This window comes from Elgaria multicarinata, chromosome 5, assembly GCF_023053635.1.
Source record: "Elgaria multicarinata webbii isolate HBS135686 ecotype San Diego chromosome 5, rElgMul1.1.pri, whole genome shotgun sequence".
NCBI lineage: Eukaryota > Metazoa > Chordata > Lepidosauria > Squamata > Anguidae > Elgaria > Elgaria multicarinata.
Window position 1 is genome coordinate 115161765 of NC_086175.1, and position 19080 is coordinate 115180844.

At 40.1% G+C, this 19080-nt stretch overlaps 2 protein-coding genes across 2 annotated transcripts in view; both read left to right on the top strand.

The window, feature by feature from the left end:
• The window catches only part of POGLUT3 (protein O-glucosyltransferase 3), a 25677-nt gene extending 21812 nt beyond the window's left edge, over positions 1–3865 (top strand). Inside the window, exon 8 of the mRNA XM_063127825.1 lies at positions 3809–3865. The gene's annotated coding sequence lies outside the window, so the exon portion shown is untranslated. The remainder of the gene's footprint in view (positions 1–3808) is intronic.
• Positions 3838–18802, top strand: C5H11orf65 (chromosome 5 C11orf65 homolog). The gene is made up of 9 exons (XM_063127731.1): positions 3838–3872; positions 6526–6643; positions 8644–8736; positions 10109–10162; positions 14747–14947; positions 15173–15306; positions 16775–16945; positions 17168–17223; positions 18458–18802. Exons 1-9 carry the CDS (start codon positions 3838–3840, stop codon positions 18580–18582), a joined length of 987 nt encoding a protein of 328 aa, XP_062983801.1. The 3' UTR covers positions 18583–18802.
• The last annotated feature ends 278 nt before the right edge of the window (positions 18803–19080 follow it).

Consider the following 19080-nt stretch of genomic DNA (forward strand, 5'->3'; position numbering starts at 1 on the left):
AGGTGTACAAAATTATGCATGGTATGGAGAATGTGGACGGAGACATTTTTCTCCCTCACTCAAAATACTAGAACCCGGGGTCATCCCATGAAACTGATTGGTGGGAGATCCAGGACAAATAAAAGGAAGTATTTCTTCACACAGTGCATAAATTATGGAACTCACTACAACAAGATGTAGTGATGGCCACCAATCTGGATGGCTTCAAAAGGGGGTTGGATAATTTCCTGGAGGCAAAGGCTGTCAATGGCTACTAGCCCTGAAGGTTGTGTGCTATCTCCAGTATTCAAGGCAATAAGCCTGTGTGCACCAGTTGCTGGGGAACATGGGCGGGAGGGTGCTGTTGCACCATGTCCTGCTTGTTCATCCCTGGCAGATTGGCCACTGTGTGAACAGAGTGCTGGACTAGATGGACCCTTGATCTGATCCAGCATGGCACTTCTTATAGCTTCGGCTATTGGGCGGTATAAAAATGTAATAAATAAAATAAATGTTCTTATGGCAGCCCATCCTGTTTGAGAATCCTGCTGGCTGATCACCTATGTAACTATGGGCTGATACATGCATGGATGCCTGCTTAGGATGCAAAATTTAATCTGCCTAAACATGTATTGTGGGCAGAAATGTATTCTGTGGAGTATTGAAAGAATTACACTGTAATTTACCAGCTGCGACATGGCTTGTTAAAATGTACCTGGTTAATTTAAACCACAATGAAGGCAGTAATTTGTGAAGCCGTTTACCTTGACACAGGAGAACCTTACTCTTGGGCCTGCCCTGAAGAAGGTTGTCATCAAACAAAACGAGTTGGCATTTTATTTTATTTTTTACATACAATATTATGTTTATATTTACATACAAGTTTAAAAATATTTACATACAATTCATACATATTATTTGATAAAACACTTGATTTTCCAGTAGCATTTGCCTTTTCTTTTGCTTCGTGTTTAGACGACCTCCCACTGAGCCAACCGATTTTTAACCCCCTTTGCGGAATCCGCTTGCCATTTCCAGTTCCTCCCGTTAATCATTGATGTAACTCACCTGCGTTCATTCCCGCGGGGCGTAGGCAGGGCGCCTGCGTTGAAGAAGGCGGCATTTCATACGTACGGCAGGAGGGGTGGCTGGGAGGCTCATTGAATTCAATGGGATTTAGTTTTCATTAACCATGCACAGAATCAGGTTGTAAGGGTATTCTGTGGCCAGCCGTGTAGCCCTCTCTCCCCTACATGCCCCACTTCCTTTTCTCTTGTCTCCCTGCCCCTCAACCCACCCCGTCCCAAAGCTTTTTTGCTCTGGCTCACCGCCCCGAAGAAACTAGGCCGAAGCCTTCGGCGTTGCTATGACAACCGGCCATACCGTCGCCTGTAAAATTCGCTTCCTTCTGGAGCTAAAGGTAAAAACGGCTCGGGGTTTTTTTCTCGCGCGTGCGTCCCATGCACTATGGAGGACTGGACCTAGGCACGCGTGGGGTGGGGAATGAAGGCATATCCTTATCCAACACGGGTTGAAGAAAGTTGTACTTTTTTACAGTGTAAGTGTAAGGAACACACACGCACCATTGCTTCTCACCCAGATTTGGTATAAATGTGGACGTAGTGGCTCTTGCTAACTCCAGGAATTTCTTGCCGTCTCCTGCTTATGTCACTCAAATATTTTTTTTGTCCTCTACATTTTTCTCCTTTAAAACATCCCGCTAGTGATGGTTATTTTACTCACACACGTACTCGTGAGCGTGTGAGTAAAATATCCTCAAAGTCCAGAGGGGCTTATATATTCATCCTAACCCCCAAACAAACCCAAGCATCAACCCCTCAAGGGCAATTCAGAGGAAGCGCCTCCAGACCAAATATAAACTCATTACTCCCAAGGAAAGTAGAAACACTCCACACACACCGCTGCATAATTGAGAAAAGGCTGCGTTGTTTTCAGAGGGGATTTAAAAGAGAAAAAGCATTTTTACTCCGCTCTTCTATCTAAAACAATCAGAGAGATGCTAACAAAATGCAAATCATCAATAAACACAGCTGAGAAAAACATAGCATAATAAATAGAACACTTCAAGAAAAATGCCAAAGGCCCCTCTGAAATGCAATAGCCTTCACTATGTGCCCGAAAGCCAGTGAAGATGGATCCAGGCATGGCTCCTTCAGGAGGGTGTTTCAAAGTCTTGACACCACAACAGAAAAGGTCTCGCCTGTCATGGTCACCTATGACATTTCCAAAGGCAGGAAAAGGAGCAGGGACTCTGAAATGGACTTCGGTGTTTGGGCAAATACATATGGGAAAAGACAGCACTAAAAAGTATCCTGCTCCCAGACCATCCTGGGCTTTGCAGCTCAAAAGCAGAACTTCGAATTGAGCCTGGAAGCAATTGGGTAGCTAATGGAAATAACTTCAATATAGGACTAATATGATCTGAATTGCTGGCCCCAGATAATTATCTGAAAACTGCATTTTACCAGTTGAATTTCTGAAAACATCTTCAAAGGCAGTCCCACACAGAGTGCATTACAAGGCATGATTTTACATACTACTTTCTGGATTGTGTCCTAAATTATTTAGCACTTAGAATACAATCTAGCAGGCTTGTTCTTTATAACCTGTGTATTCAAGTGCAATTTTGTTCCCTTTGTAAATTAAGGCTGTGTTTTATAAATTTATAATTGATTTATAAATTGCATAGTCTGAAGAACTCTTATTGAATATTTGCTGAAATTGTGAAAAACTTCAAGGATTCTTATTGAATAAGTTTTTTTACAGCTTTTGTTCATTTAAAAAAAAAATATTATATGGCGCAGAGTGGTAAGCGGCAGTTACTGCAGCCAAAACTCTTCCCATGGCCTGAGTTCGATCCCAGCGGAAGCTAGTTTTCAGGCAGCTGGCTCAGGTCGACTCAGCCTTCCATCCTTCCGAGATCGGTAAAACGAGTACCCAGCTAGCTGGGGGAAAGGTAACTGCGACTGGGGAAGGCAATGGCAAACCACCCCGCTACAAAGTCTGCCAAGAAAACGTCAGCGAAAGCAGGCATCCCTTCAAGAGTCAGCAATGACTCAAGTGCTTGCACCAGAGGTTCCTTTCATTTCTAGGAATGAACATATATTTGTATAAATGCAAACCAGTACTGTATAGAAAGCAGCCACTATTTCCCCATCTTCGTTATTCATTCAGTACGTATAATTTAGTTTAAATGCAACTGCAAAATGAAGGAAATAAACAACAAAACCTTGTCTGTAGCCAGGGCCAGGGCCAGGGCCAGACTATTTTGTGCCCTAGGCAAGGCGAGCTGCTTGCATCCCCCACGAATAAATTGCCAACTTCGATTCAGCTGTTCAAGAAGAGTTTCTGAACTATTATATTTTCCTTTTATTATGGTTTTTCTTAAAACAGCTAATTTGTATAAAACTGTGATCCTTAAAGGGCAGTACTACACCCCTCTGAGGTCTGCACCGTAGGCGGCTGCCTAGTTATTATTATTATTATTATTATTATTATTATTATTATTATTTATTTATATAGCACCATCAATGTACATGGTGCTGTACAGAGTAAAACAGTAAATAGCAAGACCCTGCCGCATAGGCTTACATTCTAATAAAATCATAATAAAACAATAAGGAGGGCAAGAGAATGCAAACAGGCACAGGGTAGGGTAAACAGGCACTGGGTAGGGTAAAACTAACAGTATAAAGTCAGAACAAAATCAAGTTTTAAAAGCTTTAGGAAAAAGAAAAGTTTGGTAGCGCCCGGTCCTGTCTATATCTTGAACAGCCACAACAATCTATGTTATTGATTCCTTGTATAGGACAATCCAGTGTCAAGTGTTTTTCTGCGATGGAACCTGCACCCAAGAAAGGCACACGTAAGGGGTAAGCCTGTAACTGAAATATTCATATATACCTTATAGAAGATAGGCTAATTCTGTGCATGTTTACCCAGAGGTAAACTTCACTATGATTAGCAGGGCTTATTCCCAGGTAAATGTGCATAGTGTATAAGTGCCACTGAATTCACTAGCACTTTGTTAGTAAATATGCAGAGGATGACACTACATGCAAGTCTGAGGGGATCTACACTACTGCTTTAAAGCGCTTTATAACAGTTTTGACAACTGTTGGGGCCCAGGACACACTGCATATACAGTGCTTTAAAGAGCTTTAAAAGCAGTAGTGTAGATCCCCCCTTTTTTCCTCCCAGTGCATCACTTCTGAATGCTACTGATGTGATACAGATGTTGGAAGAGAGCAGTTCTTAAATTTGGTGAATGTTCTGATCAGTGTGGGTCTTTTATTTGACTTACAAGTGTAAGAAGTTTAAATATTCTTAATATCATTTGTAAAACATTCTAAAAAGTTGATTTGTTCAGCAAAGCCACAAGAGTTTATTAGTCACTGAAGCTCAATGAGGATAATAATTTGTGATCATCAAGCATAATTGAGAAACATGCCTTTCCATAAGTGTTCCTCATTGTAAGGGGCATTTTATATTGGCTTTTATTTCTTAAAGTTACTTGGTTTTCTGCATAAACTACGTACAGGTTAGCCTGTATGATTATTGGGTTTTTTTGTCACTTAGGCTATGAAACTGAAAAGTATAACTCCAAATATCACTAGAAAAGTTAAATTTCTGGAAATTTTGAAGCCATGAAACTGCTCCCCACCTCCTGCTGATTTTGTTATGTTGGGGGTGTCTGTTTAAAAAATGTATAATAATTTATTACAGATTTAAAGTCACTTTGTTCCTTTAGGAACATAAAATGTATTATGTATAAGTTGATTTGCTCATAAAATTATTATAAAAATTCAAAACATTTAAGAGTAAACCCGGTAATTTAATTTGTTGTTGTTGTTATTATTATTATTTATTGCATTTATGTGCTGTCCCATAGCCTAAGCTCTCTGGGCAGTTTACAAAGATTAAAACACAGAACATTAAAAACAAATATACAAAATTTAAAACCATAAAAAGCATAAAAACAGATTACATATAATATTTATCTGCCCTGGGTCAATTAAAAACTCAATATATGCTGTTAAATGCCTGGGAGAAGAGAAAAGTCCTGTCCTGGCGCCGAAAAGATAATAATGTTGGCTCCAGGTGAGCCTCGTCACCTGGAGAGATTGCTCCATAATTGGGGGGGGGGGGTTCACCACTGAAAAGGGCCTCTCCCTTGTTGCCATCCTCCAAGCTTCCCTCAGAGTAGGCACCCGGAGGAGGACCTTGGATGTTGAGCATAGTGTACAGGTAGGTTCATGTCAGGAGAGGTGTTCCATCAGGCATTGTGGTCCCAAGCCATGTAAGGCTTTATAGGTTAAAACCAACACCTTGAATTGAGTTCAGAAACGTACAGGCAGCCAATGCAAGCAGGCCAGAGTGGGTCTTATATGTTTTAACCTTCTGGTCCCTGTTATCAATCTGGCTGCTGCATTTTGCACAAGCTGTAGCTTCTGAACCGTCTTCAAAGGCAGCCCCATGTAGAGCGCATTGCAGTAATCTAACTTTGAGGTTACTAGAGCATAGACAAGGTTATCCCTGTCCAGATAGGGACATAGCTGGGCCACCAACCGAAGCTGGTAGAAGTTGCTCTGTGCCACCAAGGCCACCTGAGCCTCAAGTGACAGATAGTTCTAGGAGAACCCCAAGCTACGAACCTGCTCCTTCAGGGGCAGTGCAACCCCATCCAGAAGTACCACAGTGATTCCTTCACATGAGGGTTTCAGAACTATATTCATCGACTTCTACAGCATCTAACCAGAACAAGCCAGAAACATTATTTTGTGATTTTAATTTCTGTGCTACTGGGTGGTATAGAAATGTAATAAATAAATAAGACCTTATAGAACAAAACGCAAATGGTCAAGAATGCACATCATTACAATATGATGATTCTACAGGACAGAGACACAATCAAGCCTTTTGCAAAATTCTTTTTGAATGCTATGAGAATAAGGTCTCTCCAGAATTTATTCTGCTGCATACTTTTTAAATCTGTATGTAATTTTGCCCTACTCTCTTGTATGTGTAAAGTCTGGTCGGTGACCATAATAAAGTTGTTGATGATGATTCTAGTCACATGTAGGAAACTGAGCATGCCTTAGAGCAGCTTTGAGTGTCTACCAGTACAAGATACATTAGATCAACAGTCTTAATAAGGAATAGAAGAAACAACAATAGGAATCTTACAGAGAAGATTTTAAATCAATTTTCCCCATGGCTTCAACATTTCCAGATATTTTACTTCCTCTAGGCTTGTTGTCCCTCAATCAGGGATTTAAAGGCCCGCTTCCCTGGCGTGTTAATAGCCAATTAAACACACGAGGCTGGAGAATACACTTAATCCATTTAGTTCCGATACTGCAGTATAGGGGTGCTCTCTGGTTCAGGCTTACATTACGTATTTTTAGAAATAATTTCGGGGTACCATTGGCCCATTTTGTCCACCATCCTAAAAATATTTCATAATCTAAAAATGTTCAGTTTGCTTCCTAATAACTGTGAGTCTCTGAAATATATAATTTTCAGGAGATATAGAAAACGTGCACATAAAGTAGATGCTATCATAGAATTGTATCGTGATGACAGACAAGATAAACAGATGTATGCAGCAAATATCATTCAGAGAGCCTGGAGAAGATGGCTGGTAAGTCCGAAATGCTACTTCTAAAAACACCGGAATGTTCAGCCCTCAGTGGAATTTTCAAGAAATTATCATTACTTAATTCAAAGTGCTTTTGCAAGATTATGAAGGCAGAGATTGTAAGCCATAGTGCATATAATAAATCAAAATTCCAGATGGAATAGAACAAGGAACCTTTGGCAGCTTCTAGGTCCCTTTAGTTGAAACCAGGCTACTATTATTCCTACTGATGGTTGCAGTCAAAGTATACAATACTATGCTATATCATAGATAACTACTGCCTGGAATGTTAGAACTACAACCGTTTTTACCAGAAGTTTTCAAACCATGCTCCTGAGAATTTTGTGGTGCTTGGAAGCAGCGTATTATTATTATTATTATTATTATTATTATTATTATTATTATTATTATTTCTTACCTGCCTCTCCATTTTGATCGAGGAGGGGAACAACAGTAAATATAAAATACATAAAACTGAATTAAGAACATAATATGCATTGTTAAAATATCCTAAAAACGTTACAGGGGATTCTGCAATGAGACCATAAGTAATAATCCTCCTCCTCCCTCCCAATCCCCTTTCCTTTTGTGTCATGTCTTTTAGATTGTAAGCCTGTGGGCAGGGACTGTCAAGAAATACTTTTGTAAGCCGCCATGAGAGCCTTTTTTGGCTGAATGGCGGCATAAAATTCCTTAAATAAATAATGCGAGAATAGTGTAGGTTGTGAGGACCCTGGGCAAGAGGAGGCCATGTTGTAACTACCCACCCATAGGTCCCTGCCTCATTCCTTATCCCAATATGCCAGGAAAGAAAGCAAACTCAGGAGTTAGAGTAACGTAGGCTGTGGCAGCATTCATATTCCTGGCACTGCCATTTTTTTTTCTCCACCTTCCTGGAATAGTTATGCATTGTGAGGGAATTAAAATGGCAGGAGTCTGAAGGAGTGTGGGTAATGGAGGCAGAAGTAGGACCCCAGCAATTGACCCATGACTGTTTCATGCTGCTGGTGGTAAAGATATTTCCCTGAAATATCTCCATCTGCAATGTGCAATCCCAGGCAATGCCTGAGAATCCCAGTATGTTCAGTCACTGCTGTGTGAACCGCTATACATCCCTGACCCAGAATTCTTTTCAATGTCATATGCAAACCTTCCATAGCAGAAAAGCAAGTGTTCCTCAGCAGACAAGCCAATATGGAAAGGATTCCCCCAAATTAGGAAGTTTGGAAATGGCTGTGTTGGACCATCTACTCCTTAGACTTTCACTAACTGTGGGTAGATATGGGCTAGAAAATTTTCCACTACTATATGATTATGTGCAAAATGTTCCACTTTTAGAAAAGGAATTGTTTTATAACATTAATTAGTACCGTAATGAATAGGGCTCATTGGGTGACCTTAGGCTAGTCAGGCACTGCCAGCTTAATCTAATATTAACTCATAAGGTTGTTGTGAGGATAAAATGGGCAGAAGGAAGGAATACCACTTTGAAGTCCTAGGAAGAAAGGAAATTTAATGAAAGTGAAGTCCTGGGAAGAAAGGAAATTTAAATGTAAACATTTGCCAACTAGAATGGTAGCCTCTCTGAACAATCAAGGTTGGGAGAGGAAAAATTAAGCTTTCCCCTAAACCCATGTAGTTGTTTTCTACTTACCCAGATTAGTGAATTGCTTTGACAACAGGACATCATCAATATGAAGAGGTGGAAAACATCTGTACACACTGGGGTGCGGTGGAGTAGTCCGGTTTCTTGGACAGGTGTATTAGCCTTCGGGCTTATTTTAAAGATAAATAATTATTCACAAGCTTTGTTGTTTCACATACTACATTATTTATTGGTTGAACCCACTTCAAAGCTCATTCATTGCTTCCCCTCCTTAAGATGCACGAAGTCACTTAATGTGTATTAGTATTTGTATAAGTAGGTATTTGGGCATTATGTGCCCAACATATGGCAGAGAATGTAATAACAGAGGATGAATTTTATTATCTCTTTCGGCCAGGATGTTGGTGTGTTCGAGTACTATAAAGAACTAATAGGCTTTAAGCAATGTGGAGACCCTTCCCATCTGATGAGGTACATTGATCCTAGAGAGGTAAGGGTTAAATTGATGCGGATATTTGATGGTACTCCTGAAGATTTTAACTTAATTGTTCCACCACCATTTATTCAAGATAACGCCTGTATAAACTAAGCCTATTATATGAAACTTCCAGCTTTAACACCAGTGGGCCAGTTAATGCATTTTATGTAAGTTTTGCAAGTAAATATTTAAAATATGCTTGCTTATCTGCCCATCTTCCTTTCTTCATCCATCTCTTGCTAGCCACATTTTTAATTATTATTTAAAATATTTATACACTGCCCTTCATTATCAAATCACAGGGCATTGTACAAAATTGCAGAATTAATTAAAACAATTAACATAAAATACAAAGATTAAATACAAACAATATATTCTAAGGTAGATATTAAAATCAGCAAATGCATGGGTAACAGATGATGGATGGCACCAGTTGTACTTTAGGTGGTGAGAGAATTCCAAAGGTGATGGCCAGCAATTTGGATGGTTTTAAAAGGGGGTTGGATAAATTCCTGGAGGCAAAGGCTATCAGTGGCTACTAGCCATGATGGTTGTGTGCTACCTCCAGTATCAGAGGCAGTAAGCCTGTGTGTAGCAGTTGTTGGGGAACATGAGTGGGAGGGTGCTGTTGCACCATGTCCTGCCTTGTTGGTCCCTGGCCGACGGCTGGTTGGCCACTGTGTGAACAGAGTGCTGGACTAGATGGACCCTCGGTCTGCTCCAGCATGGCTCTTCTTATGTTCTTATGTTAAAGGCAGGTTGCCGCAACAGAAAATGCCCTCCAACTGGTTGCCATCAAATTTACCTGTGTGGGTAATGGATCAACCAGAAGACCCTGATCTGTACATCTCAGGGAATGGGCAGGTTGATATGAAGAAGGCATTTCCTCAGGTAGCCTGGTCCCAAGTGGTGTATGACCTTATATGTCAATAACATCACTTTGAACCTGGTCTGGTAATATATTAGCAGCCTGTGCAGTTCTCTGAGCAAAGGTATAACATGCCCATAGTAAGCTGCTCCACTTGGCAAAACTAACTGCTAAATTCTGCATTTTGTTAGTTGACTAGAACAATAAATTACAAAGCAATAATCAAGATTTAAAAGGTATAAATGTATGTTTTAAGCAATACTCTACAACTCAAAGAGAGATCTGGCAGGTCTGTTTTTCTAGGGCCTAGCAACAATAGAATAGCTGTTTTAAATGGATATTGTTGTTTTTTATACTTTTGGTGGTTTTAAATTTTGTATATTTGTTTTTAATGTTCATTGTTTTTAACTTTTGTAAACCGCCCAGAGAGCTTTGGCTATGGGGCGGTATATAAATGTAATAAATAAATAAATAAAACAAACAAAAAGCATTCTAATTCTTTTTCCTTGGTTACAGGCAGAATTTTTAGATGCTGCAGCAGGGGTTCATATCCGATTTAGACTAGGTGGGGTAAGTATAATTTGAAAGAAGATCAAATGTGCAAATATAATTTATGAAAAACACTGTTTATATATTTTATCCTGCATATTTTGGGGACTTGAGTATAAATTATGGGTTTTAGATTTTATTGGAACCTAAATCCACCTAACATAAAGCAGCCTGTTGCCAGGTCTGTAGTCAGAGTATTTAGTCTTTTATCTTTGTAGGAGAAGAAGCTTTTATATAGTGTTTTTTAGTATTCAAAACACTTAAGCATGCATTAAAACAATATTGCTAAGTAACAATCTAGTCATCTCCATATTCTGTACAGAGAGAGGGGCTGAGTCTTACAGACAGTGGTTTGCCAAAGCTTCCTAGCAAGTTAATGAGTGAAGTGAGAGTTGAAGCAGGGACTTTCTGGTTTGCAACTCACACTCTTAGAGCTCCATCAGATGAGCGTTTTATTGCATGCTTGTTACTGGGCACTCACGGATTTTTGTGGGTTCCTCTCACAACGTCATCTGCCTCCTGTGCGCCTCCCACTCCTAGCTTTCTTCACGTGACAAAAAAACACCCCAGCATGTCCAACTTTTTATTAAAGACAGAAGTTGCTGCTATCTCCTTCTATGTGTAGGAGAAGCAGTGGGATCAAAACGGCACACTGAATGGTCCACATGCACGTTGTTTACTTCCTCTTTCAAAAGAGGAAGTAATGAGGGATAAACGCGTGGGTGGAAAAGTGACAGTAAGGAAACATGATTTTCCCATGTGATGACACTCTTAGATGAGGTTCAGACATCACAATAATCCATGATGGTTTATTTAACCCATCTTGGGTTATCATATCATCTGTCAGGTTTTTATTATAACCCATGATGGCTTATTTAGCCAAAATAACCCAATGAGACCCATTGTCTGTAGAGTGGGTTATTTAACCCATCATGGGTTATTATGTTATGTGGCAGTCACAGTGGATTATTTTGGTTGCCTGCAGTCACTTGGCAAGAGCGGTCAAAGCTCCTGTCGCTGCTTTCCTCCAGTTGACAGATCTCTGTTTCCACGGTCTGCCTAGCAAATGATTGTGCTCCCAGCCGGAGCCCTCCCTAACCATTCCCCAGCAGTGCACTCTGCAACCTCCTCGATGTTAAACACCATCTCAGTTGGGTGGCAGCAGCTGCGCAGGTTTGACATTTTGCTTTGTGTGCATCCTTGCCAGGGGTTGCTGTTTTGTCCTGCTCCTGCAAACTTCCATGGAGTTATGGCCGCCACCCCCTTTTTGATGAAAAGGTGCTTTCGCTTGCATGTCTTTGTCAGTGTGCATGGTTTTCTGTGGGTCTGGTGTGCATCCCTGCTAGGGGAGGCTGCGTGTAAAGTTTTGTCCTGATCCTGCAAACTTCCAAGGGTTTATTTGCGCCACCCCCTTTTTGTTCATCCTGGGTTTTCTTTCCTTTGTATGTGGTCACACAGGGGTTTGATGGTGCATCAGGTTCCTCCTGACTAGGGGAATCTATGTATGAAGTCTGGCCCTGATCCTGCATATTTACAGCGTTTTAGAGTGACCACTCCTTTGTTGGTGGAGAAACTGGAAGTTTTGAATTAACCTCTCCCCTCTCATTGGGATATTGTGGAAGGTTAAACAGGCTGCTGCAATGTTGTCAATGGGTGAAACAGTGCCACTGCTAGGGTTGCAGCAGGACAGAGGGCAGCAGGGGGGGGATTACTCAGATTAAGCACAGTAGCTTAATAAGATATGCACAGTAGCTTATTTGTCTGATTGTGTGTGGGATAACCATAGTTTATTGTAGTTTGGAAGCCACCCCAGTTGCGAACCTCACCAAGTTTCGACAACAGAGTAAAACGTTCTGTGAGTAATTAGGGAAATGGTGGCCATGTGACTGGCACCCACAGGGAGGGGAAAAGAAGCCATGGTGGCTTCTTTTTTCCTCCATGATCGTCCAAACGCAGCTATTATGTTACATTATCTTTTATCATACGTAGGTCTTTGCATTAACTCATCCAAAACCCCTTGGGGTGCACAGTCCAGCAGCATGTGGGGCCAGAGCCAAGCCTGGGTTTGAAACTAGGCTAAAGTGTGCATGTGGCCCTTGCACTGCAGATTCCCTACCCCACTCCAACAGGACACCATTAAGAACTCATTGGGCTGGATTCAGATTCTGTCTTCCATGGAAGATGCCTCTGCCCAATATTCAGGCATCCCACACACTCCAGGTCACTTGGTTCAGCATGGTCCCTCAACCCTCTATGTAGCATTGTCAGGGGGCTTTAGAAGCTGTTATGGGGAACAGGGGAAGGGAAGTCCCTTCTGCCAGCTTTGTTGTTGTTGTTTATTCGTTCAGTCGCTTCCGACTCTTTGTGACTTCATGGACCAGCCCACGCCAGAGCTTTCTGCCAGCTGCATGTGTCCAAATCTGGATCTAATCCATGGTTTGCATAGATCAGATAGATTTATATAGGACCAACTATGCTTTTCCTTCCGTTCAATTGGCTTTTCCCATGACAAGCATCCATGCCTATTTTGCCCATTATACAAACAATAGGATGCTTCCATTTGTCAGTAACTTTTCATGAAGACCTTTCTTTGTCAAATGATTCTATAGACAAAACTGTGTGTGTAGGAAAACATGAAGTACAACTACATGAACAGTTGCGCCCATGCTGGACTCAAAGCTGGGAGGTCTGATTCACTGGTTGACCTTGATCCAATTCAAATATGCAGAAATTGTATGTGATATAGTCCTTCCTGGATTTCACCTTGCAGGTAGGGGATGAATATTTTCATATTCCCCCTTGGGGGGAAAACCCTCCCTTTACACCAGGGTTGGACAACTTGTGGCTCTCTCATCACCCCTCACCATTGGTTGTGTTGACAAAGCCTGAAAGGAGTTGTAGCCCTCCAGATGTTTTGGTCTACAAGTTGCCCACCCTGGCAATTCAAAGAAGGTTAACATGGCAGGGAAAAGGATTTCATGGCCGCCTTTCAGGGCAGTAAACCTCCCAAGACAGCATACAATAAAATCCACATAATAAAAAAGATGCAGTAATAAAAACAGTAAAAACAGCAACAGCAACATCCTAAAAAGCAACGAACACCAGCATAAAAAACAAACTGGCTACCACATTCAATTGCAGCTACAACCCAGTTGGATAAAACATAATCAGGAGTGGTCCAGAGTAAAGTAGTCAGTTTTCAGGACCTTCCTAAAAGCTTGCAATGATAGGGCTTGGCAGACCTCTGACAAAAACTTATTTCAGAGGTGGAAAAGGTCCCAATAAGCCTTTTGAAATGCTTTGCTGAATTCAAGATATATTATGGCCTTAGGGTTTGTAGGCCTTAGCTAGACCTAAGGTTTGTCCCGGGATCGTCCTGGGGTTATCCCTGCCTGTTCCCAGGATCCCCTGTGTGTCATTTAGATGCACAAGGATGACCCCAGGATGACCCCAGGATAAACTTTCGGTCTAGCTAAGGTAGGGTGACCATATTTGGGAAACCAAAAAAGAGGACACCTAGTGTGTGTGTGGGGAGGCAGCTTTCTGAGTCCTGCAGAAAGTACGTTATTCCCCCGCCACCTTAAAGAACCCGATTGGAGTGGAGGAGGGGAAAGGATTTCATTCTGCACCACCACCATCCACTCCAATTGGGGCCTTTTCTATAATGTCCACGAATGACCCACTTTCCCCTTTAAGACCTCAATTGGAGCTCAGGGTGGGGGAATGATGTGCCTCAAGAAAGCATGTCATTCCCTTCTGCCATGCTAATGGCAGCCTTAAAGGGGAAGGTGTGTCATTCCAGGACATTATTGAAAATTATAGAAAATCCCCCGACACCATGGAAAGAACAAAAACCAGGACAAATCCGGGGAAATCCTGACAGTTGGTCACCCTAAGCTAAGGCCTATGTCTACAGCATTCCTGTGATCTACCAAACTAGTAACTCTATTGAAAAGGAGATAAGGTTTGCCTCCCAAGACTTATTCCTGACAAACCGATGTTGACTCATAGAAATCAGTACATTATTTTCTAACTGCTCACAGACTGATCGCTTAATCATCCATTTGAGAATTTTACTCTGTATTGATGTTAGGCAGCGTAGTCTAGAGTTTTCTGGTTCTACCCTTTTCCCCTTCTTAAAGACAGGGGCATCTGTCCCTGATGGGCAAATCACTTGTTCTTCAGGAGTTCTCAAAGATTACAGACATGCTGACTGAGAAATGCTGGGAGTTGTAAGTCTTTTTCTGTCTAAACATGCATAGGATTGCACTCTTAACCAAGCAATTCCTAACCTGAAGTGGTATAACTCAGGAAGAATAGTACTACTTGGTGTGTTAGTCTTGCTTCTCCAGTCTGTAAAATGAGAATAATGACAACTTCCCTCAGGGACAATAAATGTAACCTTAAAAAAAAACCCAAAACCATACAATACAGTATGTTTCAATCTGTTTTAGAGGGGAATTGCTCTACTATGAACTAAAATTAATGTCAGTTTATCCCAATCTATAGAGATACCTAGAGAATTTTAAAAACAGCTTAAACATATTTAAGCAGCTAGCAACAATCATCAAATTTCTTAATTTTTTTTCACTTTTAAAACTGCAGACAAAGTTTCCTCCAAGCATATATTACAAAATATTTACTCATAGACCCATTGTGGATATGTGTGCTCATAGTCCCAAAGACTACGCAAAGCTTGAAGTCAAAAGAGGGCAAAGAGGAAAATTCCAGAATACCAGCTCCGAGGATCATAGCGACTGGTACAAACGCATAGAGAATAATGGCTGGAGACTTCTTTCCCTCAGGGTAAGAAAACACAAGCTTTTTAATTTGCTGCTATTCTTCTCTACAAAATTAAAATCATGGAATTATGGTTCTATGCTTATAGAAAAGGTTGTTTTTAGTGTTTTACTACGTTTTATTTGATTATTATATTTATATTCTGAAATGGGAAGAGGTGAGCATTGGCAAGAGACAAAAAGTTATAATCAACTGAAACCATTTGTGAGCTGATTAAGCAATATATTTCAGTACTGGAAGGCCCTGGACCCTGTAACTGCTAATGACAACATCACAACTAAGGAATTCCACTGCCACAAGATACTGAAGAAACAAGAAATGGAAAAACGAAGAAAAAGGAGAAAAATAGAATGGCTGAAAAAAATGTGAGTTACTGCTGTTTGAGGTTCTGTACTTAATAAAAGAGACAGGTTTTCATTTAATCTTCTTTGGGGACAATCCTATACAGCTTTAGACAGAAAAAGTCCTATGAAGTCCAGCATGGGAACTATAGAACCCCTTTCTATCTAAACCTGCATAGGATTACACCCTTGGTTATTTGTCATTACTATTATTCAGTTGTGTGGAAGCAATCGTAATCTATTGTTTTGTTATTAAGGGCTCCTAAACATTCTTCAGAAGGCATGTCCCTTGGTCAGCTAGAAATTATGGGTTAAAATGCTCTCTGAGTTTTCTGGGCTGTATATACCTTGCATCATGCCTGCACCACTTGGGACGCACCAAGTACAAACCATCTACTAATCAAATAAGGTGGCCCTCCAAGAGCATGGTAAATCTTTTGTTGCTGCCTGGCTGTGGTTGTAAAGCAAGGTGATGGGTGATGGATTATGCAGGCTGTCTCGTATTTTGACTTTAGTTTCAATAATTACTTTACTTATTTAAATACTAAATAAATAAATGTTTATTTTAAGTATTATATCTTGTCTTTTTCACAAAATGAATTCAAGGCAGCATACATAAAAGCACATCTTACAATAAACAAGAAATACATTATGAAATTATAAGGAAATCACACATCAAATAAAACATAGATCATGGAGATTGTTGTATAAGGGATTAATGACCTCCAATACTGGTCATGTAACAAAACATTAAATACCATTTCATCATAGACTTATTTATTTTAGACAATTTATATACTGCTTCCCATTTAAAAAATTCTGAATGCTGTTCACAACAAATTACAAAACAGCACATTCTTAAAAGCATGAGTGTTTAGATAACTTAGTGGTTGGGAAAATCAAGGGGTAAACGAGTATGTTTAGTGCTCATCAGTGCCTGATATACTACAGAGGGGAGGTCATTTCAGAGGGAGGGTACCACCACAGAGAAGGCCTGTTGCTGTGTTGCTGCTAGATCATAGAATCATAAAATAGTAGAGCTGGAAGGGGCCTATAAGGCCATTGAGTCCAACCCCCTGCTCAGTGCAGGAATCCACCTTGAAGCATACCTGAAAGATGGCTGTCCAGGTGCATCTTGAATTCCTCTAGTGTGGGAACACAACCTCCCTAGGTAATTGGTTCCATTGTCTTACTGCTCTAACAGTCAGGGAGGCTTTTCCTGATGTCCAGATGGAATCTGGCTTCCTGTAACTTGATGAAATTCTGTAGCATGTGGCAGAGAAAGAAAGGTCTCCCCTGAAGATTGTACTGGTCTAACAGATCTATATTGGGGGAGATGTTCTTTTACGACTTCTGAAAGGTATGTGTATGTTCGTGCATAGCATGTGCCTGTGTTTTTAAACTTAGTTGCAAGGAAATTAAGACTATACTGCCATCTATAGTGAGAACAAATAATGGTTAAAGATTGAAAAAAAAATCCCCTGTTTTGTAGGTACTTTGGGAAAAGCCTTCAAGTCAAAACTATGGATGCAGCTGCAACAGTGTTAATTCAAAGAGCAGCAGAAGGGTTAATCACCTCTCTGGAGAATGAAGGAATAGAAGCAGTGATGGAATGGGAAGTGGATGAAATGTTAAAATGGACAAATGCACTCAACTATGAAGAGTAATACTTTCTAAGTTATTTTTCTAAGTTTTATTTATTGTTCAAAAGGCTCTCCCAATTTCTAAGCCTTCCTCCTTTACCTTATTAAGTTAATGGCAACATAATACAATTTAATCAGGTTATATATACTTCAAAGAATTAAGCCATTCTACAAAAAATAGGACGTTTTTGCTTGTCATAGTTCTATTTTTACTGATGGTGCTTGTATATTGTTATGCCTAGATATGTTAAACAATGGAAACAAATTGGAACAAGCAAGGTTTCTGACAGCTACCAAGGTAAACACCTTGACTCTTGTTGGCAAATCTCTATGTAATTTTCTTCTTTAAAATAGAATATAGTTGGGTTACATGGCAAATCACAACTGGAAAGAGATTCTCTATATGCAGCATGTGAGGCCCAATTGACTCACATTAGTGGGGGAATGGCTGCTGTCATGATCCCAGGCTGCACGGATGGCAGATTGTATGAGTATGTGGCAATGTGGTACTATTCAATTTATAATCCAAACTGACTGAGCTCTTAAAATCTGGGATGGGAAACTTGTGGCCATCCAGAGGTTGATGGACTACACTGCTCCCTTCCCTGCTGGCCGTTGGCTATGCTGACTGGGGCTAATAAGGTCTGTGAATAACTTCCTATCACTCTTTTCCTATTTATTTATTTATTTGTTTATTTATTTATTGCATTTCTATACCGCCCAATAGCCAGAGCTCTCCTATGCATATTTAGATAGGAAAAAAGGTCCTACACTTCCCAGCATGCGCCAGCTACAATATACAAATAAAATGTTTCTATTATTCTCAGAAATAATTTGAAAATCTAAATTTGACATGTTGAATAATCTGTGCCCCTCAATCTAACTAAGCATTATTGTAATAACCACTGGTATTATTAACATACTACTACTACTACTGAGAAAGAGTGGCCAGGGCTATGAGTATTCTGCAATTCTGCAAATTTAAAACAAAAGCCCTAGAACTTGATATTGGGAATGGAGTTCAATGTTTTAAAAGCTTCACCTTTCTTTTATTTTCTTCTTTTAAAGCAAGCGTCTACCCCTTCTGGCTGTGAAAATAGGTTTGAAAGTGTTAGGCAATGCCTTATAATCTCTGAAGTGAAAGGGGAAGACAAACAAGGTTTTGGGACCATGCATAACTTGGCTCTCTCCAAGTGTAGCAGATGCAAAATGCATTAAGCAATATACGCCAATGTGAGCAAATATGCCAATGTATGTAATTTTTACAGGCTGTAAGGTTCACATTATCTTGGCACATACACTTTTTTTAACCACAATATGATTGGCCTACACAAGGCCTCTCAGCAAGCTGGTGGCTCAGTTGAAATTTGAATAGTCCTAGCTATTGTTTGAATAGTCCTAGCTATCATATTGTTTACTACATTGCACCGGCTCTTAATGTGGACTTTTGTGTGCAATTTTTGTTTGAAATTGTTTAAAAATACATAAATTATAATATACTGTTTTTCTTACATTTAATTTCTAATCTTTAGGTTTCCGGTTTAGTGACCAACTCGTTGAACTTGACTTGTCTCGGATACCAGAGGCGTTCCACGAAATAGTGAAATCTCATATGAAAAAGGATTTTAAAAAAGGGCTAGTACCAACGCATGCCTAGTACAATTGAAGACAGAGTGGAGTGGAAAACACAAACCTAACAACTGTAGAATAATCAACTATAGTAGTATCAAAATAAAGTGTCAGGAGACAAATTTAGGAAAACAAGCTGGATGTAGAAAGAAGTGTTTGTATTGTTGTCTGCCTTGTCACATTAAAACATACTCTAAATGACTTTTGGAGTTAAGATCTAGCCATAACGTCATGGTGAACCACTTTGAATAAAGGAATTGTTTTCAGAAAGGCAGGTTATCCACAGTAATATGTAACTTTTTATATAATTCATACAACCCCCCTTACTAATAGGTAAGTGATAACCTATCTTAGGGAAGCTTCAGGTGTTGCATACACGTGACAGCAGAAGCACCAATTAATGAAGACCAAATGAAATTTCAGGCTGTAATTGGGAGGGTTTAGAGTAAACTTAAGATCAGTATCAGTCCCAATAGGAACCTCGGCTGTGACCTCTTCTGTGTATGTGTCTATCAGAACATTGGGT

Bases quoted from the DNA above. Each gene is read 5' to 3' on its own strand.
- C5H11orf65 (XM_063127731.1), top strand. From the start codon at position 3,838: ATGGAACCTGCACCCAAGAAAGGCACACGTAAGGG. The intron at 6,644-8,643 runs GTAAGTCCGAAA...TCTTTCGGCCAG, and splicing joins GAGCCTGGAGAAGATGGCTG to GATGTTGGTGTGTTCGAGTA. The intron at 8,737-10,108 runs GTAAGGGTTAAA...CCTTGGTTACAG, and splicing joins GGTACATTGATCCTAGAGAG to GCAGAATTTTTAGATGCTGC.